At 36.6% G+C, this 13,748-nt stretch overlaps 1 protein-coding gene across 1 annotated transcript; it reads left to right on the top strand.

Moving 5' to 3' along the window:
- The first annotated feature begins 1,196 nt into the window (after positions 1 to 1,196).
- On the top strand, positions 1,197 to 2,006 carry LOC127081619 (uncharacterized). Its single transcript, XM_051021861.1, has 2 exons — positions 1,197 to 1,488; positions 1,594 to 2,006. The coding sequence occupies exons 1-2, from the start codon at positions 1,197 to 1,199 to the stop codon at positions 2,004 to 2,006; spliced, it is 705 nt and encodes a 234-aa protein (XP_050877818.1).
- The last annotated feature ends 11,742 nt before the right edge of the window (positions 2,007 to 13,748 follow it).

The following is a 13,748-nucleotide window of genomic DNA, read 5'->3' as shown; positions in this document are numbered from 1 at the left end:
TGCCAACATTGTGCCAGTACCAAAGATGGATGGAAAAGTCCGCATGTGCGTTGACTATCGAGATTTAAACAGAGTTAGTCCTAAAGACGATTTCCCATTACCTCACATTGACGTATTGGTAGACAACACAACTCAGTTCTCCGTGTTTTCTTTCATGGACGGTTTCTCCAGGTAGAACCAAATTAAAATGGATCCAGAGGACATGGAGAAAACTACATTCATCACCCCCTGGGGGACCTTCTCTTACAAGGTGTTTCCATTCGGGTTGAAAAATGCAGGGGCAACGTATCAGTGTGCCATGGTAACTCTCTTCCATGACATGATTCATAAAGAGATCGAAGTGTATGTTGATGATATGATTGCCAAATCCCAAACAGAAGAGGAGCATATCACTAATCTGGAGAAGTTATTTACTCGAATGAGGAAGTTTAGGTTGAGGCTTAACCCCAACAAATGCACATTTGGGGTTCGATCTGGGAAGCGTTTAGGCTTTATTGTAAGCCAGAAAGGAATTGAAGTGGATCCTGACAAGGTCAGAGCCATTCAGAACATGCTTGCGTCATAGACTCAGAAAGAGGTTCGTGGTTTCTTGGGAAGACTAAATTACATTGCCAGATTTATCTCTCATCTCACTGCCACGTGTAAACCAATATTCAAGCTTCTGAGGAAAAATCAAGAAGTTGAGTGGACTGATGATTGCCAAACAGCCTTTGACAAGATCAAAGAATACTTACAAGAACCACCAGTTTTAATGCCCCTTGCCCAGGGAAGACCTCTCATCATGTACTTAACAGTACTCAACGAATCTATGGGCAGTGTGTTAGGACAGCAAGACGAGACTGGTAAAAAAGAGCACGCCATCTATTATCTGAGTAAAAAGTTTAATGATTGTGAGACCATATATTCATTGCTTGAAAAGACTTATTGTGCACTCGTGTGGGCCGCTAAGCGTCTCAGACAATACATGCTGACTCATACGACTTGGTTGGTATCCAAAATGGACCCCATCAAGTATATATTCGAGAAACCATCTCTTACCGGCAGAATTTCCCGATGGCAGATGTTGTTATCAAAATACGATATCCAATATGTTGCACGAAAGGCCATCAAGGGAAGTGTACTAGCAGATCATTTTGCTCACCAACCAATAAAGGATTACCAACCTTTGAAGTTTGACTTCCCAGACGGGGGACATCATGGTTGTCAAAGACTCTGAAATCCCTGAACCTAGCGAGGGACCTGAACCAGAAGAACAGTGGACTCTCATGTTCGACGGTGCTTCAAATGCTATAGGTCATAGGATTGGGGTAGTGCTGATGTCTCCCAAGAATTTTCATCTACCATTCACTGCAAAGCTTTGCTTCACCTGCTCGAACAACATGGCTGAATATGAAGCCTGCATATTGGGGCTAGAGGAAGCTATTGAGTTAAAGATTAAAATTCTTGAGGTATTAGGAGATTCTGCTCTAGTGATACATCAAATCAGAGGTGATTGGAAAATAAGACATACTAACCTAATTCCATACCGGGATTATGTGTTGAAGTTACTCCCAAAATTTGACAAAATCACTTTCTCTCATATTCCCCGAGAAGAGAATCAGATGGCAGATGCTTTGGTAACCTTGGCTTCCATGTATAAGTTAATATGGCCTAACCATCAGCCTAATGTTGAAATCAGGCGTTTTAACGAACCTGCTCATTGTCTGACAACAACAGAAGAGTCAAATGACAAACCCTGGTTCTTCGACATCAAACATTATCGAGAGAAACAAGAATATCTGGTGGAGGCTTCCAGCCTTGACAAGAGGATTATACGGAGGTTGGCGTCGAAGTTATTCTTAAATGGAGATGTGTTGTACAAGCGAAATTATGACATGGTCTTACTCATATGCATAGACAAACATGAAGCTAATCAGCTTATGAAGGATATACACAAAGGATCCTTTGGCACTCATGCAAATGGGCATGCAACGACGAAGAAGGTCCCGAGGGCCGGTTACTACTAGTTAACAATGGAAGCTGATTGTTATCGTTACGCCAGAACATGTTATAAATGCCAAATCTACGCTGATAAAGTGCATGTACCGCCTACTCCTTTAAACGTCATAGCATCACCTTGGCCTTTCTCTATGTGGGGAATTAACATGATCGGGATGATAGAACCCAAATCATCTAATGGACATAGGTTTATCTTGGTGGCCATAGACTATTTCACCAAATGGGTCAAAGCTACATCCTACGCAAATGTCACGAAGCATGTAGTTGCTCATTTTTTAAAGAATAATATCATATGTCGATACGGAGCTCCCAACAAAATCATCACTAATAATGGGTCCAACCTCAACAACAAGACCATGGAGGAGTTATGTGCAACGTTCAAAATTGAACACCATAACTCGTCACCATATCGGCCCAAGATGAATGGAGCTGTTGAAGCTGCGAACAAAAATATCAAGAAAAATATTCAGAAGATGGTAGTCACGTATAAGGATTGGCATGAAATGCTACCTTTTTCATTGCACAGTTATCGTACATCAGTGCGTACTTCAACAGGGGAAACCTCTTATTCCTTGGTTTATGGCATGGAAGTGGTCCTCCCTATAGAAGTAGAGATCCCCTCAATGAGAGTCTTGATGGAGGCTAGGTTAGACGAGGCGGAATGGGTTCAAGCAAGGTTCGATGAGCTAAACCTTATTGAAGAGAAGCGCTTAAAAGCATTATGTCACGGTCAACTTTATGAGAGGCGTCTTAAGAAGGCATTCGACAAAAAAGTTCGTCCTAGAGTATTTCAAGAAGGAGATTTGGTGTTAAAGAAAATCTTGCCCACCCACAAGGATTCTAGGGGAAAGTGGACACCAAATTATGAAGGTCCATTTGTGGTGGTTAAAGCCTTTTCCGGAGGCGCTCTAATCCTCTCAACTATGGACAGTGATGAATTGGCACTTCCTACAAATGCTGATGCAGTTAAAAAGTACTTTGCCTAAAAAAGTGGAATAATAAAGGCTCCTAAATCGAAAACCTAAAGGGGTGATTTAGGCAAAAATGACTATCCCGCTGGATCGAAAACCCGAAAGGGCGGTCCAGATAAAAGTTAGGGAAGAAAATTAAAATTTATGACCCGTTGAGTTGAAAACCCGAAAGGGCGACTCATGCAAAAAAGGGTATCTTGGTGGATCGAAAACCCGAAAGGGCGATCCAGGCAAAAGTTAAGGATTAATTCCAAGGCAAAGAACTGTACCTTCAGGCATTTATCATACCACTGAAGGTGAGGAATCAATCCACCTGACCTTTTTAGAAGCAAGGTGCTCGGACCGTTAAAGACATGAGGATCATAACAGTGTTAATTTTTTGGAAGTGCATGCTCTATTTTTTCCTTTTGTTTTGAAATTGTAATTTTGCTCGGAGTGCAAAAGTTCAAGTATGGGGGAATTTGAATAATGCATTTTGATGCACATTCTTCTATAATTGTACTTAAGCATTTACCTTGTTTGGTTTGCTTATTTTACTATTTTATTAAGTTTAACTTTATGTTTGCCTTTAATATATTTTTCGTTTGATGTTTTCATGTTTTAGTGGTTATTTGATACCTGTTCACAATTCAAATCATAACTGGATCTACGGGATGATGTTTTGCGCGTTCTGATATGCGTTAGAAAGCTAAGAGAAAGAGCTACAACTTTTATATTATAGACAAAACCTGATTCGTATTTCAGGAGTCTCACACAATTCTTTGAAGTTTCAGACTTTATAAAATAATTTATTTTGGGTCATTTTTGTGTCGGGTTTATGTTTTCCGACCCAATTTGAATTATAAGTGCAATCCTTATTTTGTTAAAATAGATTAGTCGCGATACTGTAGATTTTAACACACTATTCACGATAAATTTTTTGCTCTATACGATTATGATGAGGAACTAATCTTCCAGAGTTGATCTGTTATAATCGAGTTTCCAACGCTTTGAGGTTTTTATTCTATCAATTTAATTTAATTTCTATTTAAATTCTATTATATGAAAATTCATTTGCTTAATCTGTATTTTGTAGAATAGTTTTGATTAAATTCATATGATTGTATTCCTAACTGTTAATCTCTGTTTATGTCGTTTTGTTGTTAAATGGCGTTTGTAAATCATGTTTTCTAAATTCGCGTTTATATTAATCCGTTTGGTTAATTCGGAATATAGGAATACCAATTTGTCTTATATCTAATAGCTTGTCAATCGATATTGAATCGAATAGAGATCGAAGCCGCTTAGGGAATTGGTAGGTAAAAACCAGTGATTAGCCGAAAACCTAAAACAGTAGATTGAGGTATTTTATAATCGCTTATTCTAATAACTTATTTTCTTTGTTTTCTTAATCGATCCGTAAACCATAACACCCCCCCCCCCCCAAAAAAAAATTGATTTCAGTAGGTTAATAATGATACAAGAATCATTGAGTTACGATACTCGAGTTGTCGCTTCCGTTAAACTATAGTTTTCTAATTACTCGTTTTGACCCGTGCGCGACAGCGGATCAAATAGTATAGTAGATAATTCCACTAACATGTGGTTGTTATCTGACAATAGCATTAATCTTCATATAATGCACATTAGTGATCAACATATTTCTTTTTCCTTTAAATCTAATGACAAGACTCTTAGCATTTCTGTTGTGTATACTTCTACTTGTTATTTTGCTAAGAGGAACTTGTGGATTAGGTTATAGAGAGTGTTAAATCATGTTAGCCTTCCCTGGTGTGTAATAGGATATTTCAACACCATTATTGGTGCTCGTGAATATAGTGACTCCTTTACCCCTTCTAGCGGTGCCGCAGAAGAGTTTGTTAATTGGTCAAATAATAATAATTTGGTGCATATTCCTACTAGTGGTGCTAAATTTACATGGTCTAATGGTGGTAATGGAGCCAATAACACACAAAAGAGATAAGATAAGGCTATTTGTAGTCAGGACTGGATTGATACTTGCATGAAAACTTCTTGTTCCACCCTTGTTAGAAATAGATCATATCATTATCCTCTCCTCTTTCACTTTGATTATAAATATGCTAAAGTTAGGTCTCACTTCAGATTTCTTCACACCTGAACCCTTCATCAGGATTGTCAAAGATGGGTGGAAAACTCCTAGAAAGCTAAAATGGTTAGTTTTCGTATGTTTGTCCCTTTAAAGAAGCTTCAAATTCTTAAAAGAAATATCAAAGCTTGGAACAAAAATATCTTTCGAAAGTTCATGATCAAGTCAAGAAAGCAGAAAAGGATCTTGGTTGCATCCAAGAGAAAATTGAGCAAGATGGTTACAATGATGATTTGGTTGTCAAAGAGAAGGAAGCTCAAGTCAAAGACAGAAAGAAAAGGCTATAGTACAATGGCATGCAGAGTGGGACAAAAATATAATTTTTTTTGATAAAGTCACTAAAATCATAAATTCCACTAAGGTTATTCACTCTACGAAGATTGGTGGAGTTAGTTACAACAACCAGGATCAGGTTGCTGAGAATGTAGCGAATCACTTTAGGGCTTTATTTGACAATGTTTTTGTTTTACAGGAAAACTCTCTCGTGGAAAATTCATCCCTAAGTTAGTGACCTAGCAAACTAATAATTTGCTTACAATGTTGCCATCTGAGCAAGAAATTCATAGTACTATTTTTAAAGGAAGGCCCAAAGCTGTTTATTTTAATGCTTTGGCTGATATAATCAGAGGCAAGCTTGCTGCTTGGAAAGCTGGTTTGCTATTTGTTACTGGTATAGTGCAGTTGGTTAGGTTTGTTATTTAAAGCATGATGATTTATTCCATAATGGTTTATTCTTGGCATGTCAGTCTCATTAAGATGATGGAAGGTTGGTGTAGGAACTTCATATGGATTGCTGAAATTTACAAAAGTAAATTGGTGACAGTGACTTGGAAGCATTGTTGTAGAGATATGAAGGATGGTGGCCTTAGTATTAGATCTTTAAGGATCCTTATTGAGGCTTCTGATTTAAAGTAGTTTTAGAGTGTTCTGAATGATAATGATGATTGGGCCAGAATCTTGATGACAAGAGTCTTTAAGTGAGGCAGGCATGTAAGGTACCATGTTTTCTCATCTATTTGGACAGGGAGCAAAGCTTATCAAGTAGTTAAGAATAATTCAATATGGATGGTTGGTAATGGAGAGAACATTAGTCTTTGGGGAGATAATTGGTGTGGTCAATATCTGAATGATATAATTCAAATTTGTTGGTGATTTTAGTATCATCAATGTATTTTAGTAGTAATGTGATTTACTATAGGGCGATGCAATTATGCGTTAAAGCTTGGAAACGAGTTAGGGGTAGTGTGGAGTGCACGCTCGTCAAGCCAACATATAATTGAATGCGAATAATTGAAACGGGGTTCCAAGGGGCGAAGCCCCGTTCGAAATTTTCTTTTGAACAGTTGAACCCTTTCCCAACCGACGTAACCGTTTCTGAACAGTTGCGTCTTTTCGGTTTCTGTTATTGATCTCCTATATAAGGAGTCATTTGGCCTCAGTTTAAAAAGGTATAACGAAACCAAACTTTCTCTCTACATTCCTGAACGTTTCTCTTTGCCAGAAACAAATTGTTCTTCAAGAATTATCCCCACAAAGATTTCGTGAACCCAGGCAAGAATAGGGTCGAAATACTTTGTTCGGAAAGTGTACGAACACGATTCTTCGAAGTTATCCAGGATTATCATACCCAATTTTCTAACAAACGAACAAAGTATTTTCTGATAATCATGGCTGGAGGAAGCACCGTCAAGGAGATGACTACAAACTTCGGAAAATTGGACAAGTTACAAGGACAAGACTTTAGGCGTTGGCAGAAGAAGATGCATTTCATGTTGACAACGTTGAAGGTGGTGCACGTCCTGTCTACACCGATTCCAGAACTTCTGGAGGAAGACACGGTTGAAAATCTGAGACGCAGATCAAAATGGGAGAACGACGACTACATATGACTACATATGCAGAGGGCACATTCTTAATGGTATGTCTGATCCCTTATTTGATATTTATCAAAACATAGAATCTGCAAAGGAATTGTGGGATTATCTCGAATCCAAGTACATGGCAGAGGACTCATCCAGTAAAAAGTTCCTGGTAACCGATTTCAACAATTACAAAATGGTTGAATCGAGGTCTGTCATGGAACAATTCAATGAACTCCTCTGAATCCTTGGACAGTTCACACAACACGGATTGAAGATGGATGAAACAATATCTGTCTCAAGCATCATAGACAAGTTGCCTCCTTCGTGGAAGGATTTCAAACACAATCTGAAGCATGGAAAAGACGAACTGTCTTTGATCCAACTTGGAAGTCACTTGCGCATAGAAGAATCTCTAAGAGCGCAGGAGGATGACAAAGGAAAAGGCAAAGAAATTGTTGGACCCTCGGTTAATATGGTCGAAGAGGGTGGTAATAACGGTAACAACAAAAACAAAGGAAAGAAGCGTGCTTTCAAGAACAATAAGGGCAGTTTCGGTGCTAACAAGAAACCGAAACTAGAATGCTGGAAGTGTGGCAAAACATGCCACTTCAAGAAGGATTGTCGTTCCGGCAAAAAGCATGATAACGCGAATGCAAGTGGTTCAGGAAAGGGGTCTAAGGACCAATCCGAAAACCAAGGTCAGAAATCAATTCGTGATTTGAATAGTTTGATTAAACATTCGGTTTCACTAAATTCTGAAGCATTCTATGTGCAGGATGATGCTATCGCGTGGTGGATTGATTCTGGCGCTACAACACATGTTTGCAAGGATCGTTTCTGGTTCAAGACTCTTGTTCTAGTGGAAGATGGTTATGTCCTCTACATGGGAGATGATCACTTCGCTCCCGTTGAAGGCAAAGGAAACGTGGTGCTAGAATTCAGTTCTGGAAAGACTATTACTTTGTTTAATGTTTTGTATGTTCCTAAACTACGTAAGAATTTAATTTCTGGTCCTGTATTAAATAAGCTTGGATACAAGCAAGTGTGTGAATCCGATAAATATGTTTTATCGAAGTCTGGTGTGTTTGTAGGATTTGGATATTATAATAATGGTATGTTTATGATGAATTTGAATGGAGTTCCTAATGATTCTGGTTCTGTATTTATGTCCTCTTCGAATGTTATCAATTCATCGTTATGGCATGCTTGTCTAGGACACGTACATTATAAAAGAATGCATGAAATGTCTAAAGATGATTTAATTCCTGTTTTTGATAAAAATGTAGAAAATTGTAAAACTTGCATGTTAACAAAGATCACTAGGCAACCTTTTAAAAGTATAACAAGGAAATCTGTCATTCTTGAGTTGATACATAGTGATTTATGTGATTTGCATGCTACTCCATCATTAGGACATAAAAAATATTTTGTCACTTTCATAGATGATGCATCTAGATTCTGCTATGTTTATTTGCTGCACGCTAAGGACAAATCCTTAGATAAATTCAAAATTTATAAAACTGAAGTTGAAGTGCAACAGAATGTGTTGATTAAAACATTACCTACAGATAGAGGTGGTGAATATTATGATCCTGTATTTTTCCAATCCGTAGGAATCATTCATGAGACTACGGCACCTTATACACCTCAACAAAATGGTGTGGCTGAAAGGAAAAATAGAGTGCTTAAGGAAATGGTGAATGCCATGTTATCTTACTCTGGTTTGAGTGAAGGGTTTTGGGGAGAAGCTATGTTAACGGCTTGCTATTTGTTAAATAGGGTTCCTAATAAAAGGAACAAGACTACCCCATATGAACTTTGGTATAAGAAACGACCCAACTTAACATTTCTACGTGTTTGGGGTTGTAGGGCCGTGGTTAGACTCCCGGACCCAAAAAGGAAAACTTTGGATGAAAAGGGTGTAGCTTGCATCTTTGTTGGATATGCTGAGCACTCCAAGGCCTATAGGTTTTATGTTATAGAACCTAATGACTCGATTTCTATTAACACGATTATAGAATCGAGAGATGCCATATTTTATGAGAATTGTTTCTCTTCTATACCTAGACCAAAGGACTCTATACCTAATTCAGATGAATCTCTAAGGGATGATCATTCAAATGATGTGCCAAGTGAGACACTTGAACCCCGTAGGAGCAAAAGAGCTAGAAAATCCAGATCTTATGAATCTGATTTTCAACTATATTTAGTTGAGGGATCAAAGGATCAGATTGACACTCAATACTATTATTGCTATAGTATAGAGGAGGATCCAAGAACGTATGATGAAGCTGTGAAATCTCGAGATTCTGCTTTTTGGAAAGAAGCAATTGACGAAGAGATTGGTTCTATCATGGAAAATAATACTTGGGTATTATCTGATTTACCACCAGGTTGCAAACCATTGGGTTGCAAATGGATCTTCAAAAAGAAGATGAAAGTCGATGGTACAATTGACAAGTTTAAAGCCAGATTAGTTATCCAAGGCTTCAGACAAAAGGAAGGGATTGATTATTTCGACACCTATGCTCCTGTTGCCCGTATCACTACTATTAGATTGTTGATTGCCTTGGCGGCTATTCATAATCTAGTGATTCATCAAATGGATGTCAAAACAGCATTTCTGAATGGTGATTTGGAGGAAGAAGTGTATATGAAGCAACCTGAAGGATTTGTAATGCCTGGTAATGAGCATAAAGTGTGTAAGCTAGTTAAGTCGTTGTATGGGCTGAAACAAGCTCCGAAGCAGTGGCATCAAAAGTTTGATGAGGTTGTTTTGTCTAATGGTTTCATTCTAAACCAAGCTGACAAATGTGTATATAGCAAATTTGATACTTCCAGTAACGGAGTTTTCATTTGTTTATATGTTGATGACATGTTGATCTTTGGCACCGACCAAAATCAAGTTGATAAAACGAAGAATTTCTTGTCATCAAAGTTCTCCATGAAGGATATGGGAGAAGCAAACGTTATTCTTGGTATTAAGATTAAACGAGAGAATAAGGGGATTGTAATTACGCAATCTCATTACATTGAGAAAATACTCAAGAAGTTCAATTATGAAAGTTGTTCTCCAGTAAGTACTCCCATGGATCCGGGAGAAAAGCTTATGCCAAATACAGGTAAACCTGTGGATCAACTCGAATATTCAAAAGCTATAGGCTCTTTGATGTATGCTATGATTAGCACTAGACCGGATATTGCTTATGCGGTTGGAAAGTTGAGCAGATTTACTAGTAATCCTAGTAGACATCATTGGCATGCGATAACTAGGGTATTCAAGTACTTGAAGGGTACAATGAATTATGGATTGTCATATATGGGATTTCCTTCGGTGTTAGAGGGTTATTCGGATGCTAGTTGGATAAATAATGCTGAAGATTCATCCTCTACAAGTGGATGGATGTTCTTGCTTGGGGGAGGTGCCATCTCATGGGCTTCCAAGAAGCAAACATGTATAACTGGTTCCACAATGGAATCTGAGTTTGTAGCATTAGCTGCTGCTGGTAAAGAAGCGGAATGGCTAAGGAATTTGGTATATGAGATTCCGATATGGCCTAAACCGATATCACCAATTTCTATTCGTTGTGATAGTACTGCCATATTGGCTAAAGCTTATAGTCAAATATACAATGGAAAGTCTAGACATTTGGGTGTTAGACATAGTATGATTAGGGAATTAATCATGAATGGGGTGATATCTATTGAGTTTGTTCGGTCGCAACAAAACTTAGCTGACCACTTGACGAAGGGGTTAGCTAGAGACTTAGTGAAGAAGTCGGTAATTGGGATGGGATTAAAGTCCATTTAAATCTATTAGCTATGGTATACCCAATTCCCTTCTAATACAACATTAGAAGCAGAATTCAATGTGGAAAGATCATAGTTAGAGATTGGAGCAATTGTGTTTATCTTCCCAAGGTATATGCTCAGACCTGCAAGTGATGACTAGGTTGAATTATATCTTCTTAATGGTTCTTTTGGAAAATTGCAAATGCAGGTGCAAGATTAAAAGAATCACTTATGTGAGCATGAAGTTTTGCCGCTTCAAGAAGCTTGGACTTGGCTTCCTATATGCTTATTAATGGATAAGGACACATGGCTTGTAAAGTGTCAAGTATAAATAGTAGAGTATTGTAAGAAATATATGTGTACTATATCTTCAGACACTCAAATGGATTGACGGGTTCAATCGCTATGACACCCCGATTTTCGAGTATTTGGAATGTGTATTTGTACTAAGATGAAAATTCAATCGCAAGACATTTTCATTTATGCATTTATTTGATCGTTATACCTGTGTGTTATACCCTTGTATATATTATTGTATATACTGAGTAAATCAAGGATTACACTAAAATGGGGGGGATTTGTTGGTGATTTTAGTATCATCAATGTATTTTAGTAGTAATGTGATTTACTATAGGCCGATGCAATTATGCGTTAAAGCTTGGAAACGAGTTAGGGGTAGTGTGGAGTGCACGCTCGTCAAGCCAACGTATAATTGAATGCGAATAATTGAAACGGGGTTCCAAGGGGCGAAGCCCCGTTCGAAATTTTCTTTTGAACAGTTGAACCCTTTCCCAACCGACGTAACCGTTTCTGAACAGTTGCGTCTTTTCGGTTTCTGTTATTGATCTCCTATATAAGGAGTCATTTGGCCTCAGTTTAAAAAGGTATAACGAAACCAAACTTTCTCTCTACATTCCTGAACATTTCTCTTTGCCAGAAACAAATTGTTCTTCAAGAATTATCCCCACAAAGATTTCGTGAACCCAGGCAAGAATAGGGTCGAAATACTTTGTTCGGAAAGTGTACGAACACGATTCTTAGAAGTTATCCAGGATTATCATACCCAATTTTCTAACAAAATTTACGGGGGAAATCTTGAGCAATTACAAGCAACTTTGAAAGATATTATTCATGAAGACATAATTCATCTTCCTTCAAGGTTAATTAGGCTTTGTCATATCTTACCTCAGCTAACTGCTAGTGTCTTTGTCAATCAACAGGTGGATGATAAATTGATTCGGAAATCTACTGATAATGGCCATTTAACCCTTAAAGATGCATATAAATTATGCGGCAGGCCTGTTAATCATGCTTGGGGGAGAAATCTTTGGATCATTGCCATCCCTCCTTCAAAGTCCCTGCTCTTCTGGAGATTGGTCCATGGTAAATTTCCTACTAAGGATAATATAAGAGGTCAGAATACCATGTTAGTCTGCAATGTATGTTTCAAGAATTCAGAATATATGAATCATCTTTATTTTACTGTACTTATGCAAAATATATTTGGAATTGGTTAGGCAATTTTATGAACAATGGTTCGGTCATTACTAGTTTGGAAGAGTGTATGGAGGTAATTGATGATGCACATTTTTCTCACTGTCATGTGGTAATTATAGCTAATGTCTTGAACACAAGAAATCAAGTCAGGTTTCATAACAAGAAGATACATTGGAAGTTTAAATGTGCCATCATCCTTTTTGTAACCTCCTTGTCTAATGTTGATGGGATGAATTTAACAAACCCCTATCCACCTATGTTTCAGGTTTAGGTAAAAATCATGGGGAATTTTGTTTTTCTTCTTAATTCCTTTTTCAATGGTTGTTTCTTCAAAGTTGCACTCATGATGCCTCCTTCACCTTAAGGCTTTGATGTTCTATCAAATGAAAGTTCTCTTTTAAAAATATAAAATACTTATTTTAAATCAAAATATAATGGTTTGGTTTGTTTCTTTACATAGATTGGAAAATATTTCAAGTTTAATTCATCTTTCTTGAAATTGTGACAATGGAATTTCATACTTTTCAATTCTTTAAGAAATTATGTTGATGTGTTTAATGAAATCGAAGGGCATGGTGCTATTGATAAAAAAATATTTATTTTTGAGCATGGTAATGTCAAATTTGATGGAAAGGATGAAGGTGAGGAAAAATCAATTTTGTGAAAAATAAGTATGAAAAAGGGGAGAGATGTGGAGGCAAGATTGTGCACGAAAATCTTTAGATTTTTTTAAAAAAATTTTTTTTTATCAAATTTGATCTATTAAACTACATTTAACATACAATTATGTGTAGGTATCGTTTAAACAAATTTGTCATAAACCAAACAACACTTTCAATATTCAAACTTTTTTTATCAAACAAAAAGAATCATACGCTAATATACAAGGTTCCTCCATTTCAAATAACACTTGTTTTATCTTCCTTCTCCTTTGAATAAAAAAAATACACAAATATTTTTTTCCATCAAACTAAAGAAGCATAAGCTACATTTCATCAAACAACACTTCGATTCACTACCTTTATCTTCCATCTTTTTTTAATAAAAAAAACATACTTATTTCACATGTAAATATATATATATATATATACAATTGTAAAAATAATAGTTAAATAATTATTTTACATGTAAAGTCTTATGATTTGAAGTATTAGTTAATTGCTACGAGTTTAGTCCTTAATTTTAAGATTAAAAAAACAAAAAAGAAATTCAAATATAAATTAAGTATTCTCTTCTCTCTGCTCTCAACCATTCAATTTGTGTTCTTGAATTCTTTGTGCCCATATGCATTTGTACCGGTAAAAAGTCTAATACATTTATAGTTATTAAGACTAATAAGTTATAATTAAAATTTTGTTGTATATGTTATTATTAAAAAAGAATGATGAAATTCAATCTATATATAACCAAATAAAATAGAAATGAAAGTTATTTAACAATTCAAAATAATTTTTAAATTAGTCAAAATTTTCACTTATTTATCTTTAAAAATGGTGAATTCAAGTCTCCGACAAAAAAATA

The sequence above is a fragment of the Lathyrus oleraceus genome, chromosome 5 (genome assembly GCF_024323335.1).
Source record: "Lathyrus oleraceus cultivar Zhongwan6 chromosome 5, CAAS_Psat_ZW6_1.0, whole genome shotgun sequence".
NCBI classification, from domain to species: Eukaryota; Viridiplantae; Streptophyta; class Magnoliopsida; order Fabales; family Fabaceae; genus Lathyrus; species Lathyrus oleraceus.
The sequence above is the reverse complement of the archived record's forward strand: the minus strand, read 5'-3'. Positions and strand labels throughout refer to the sequence as shown.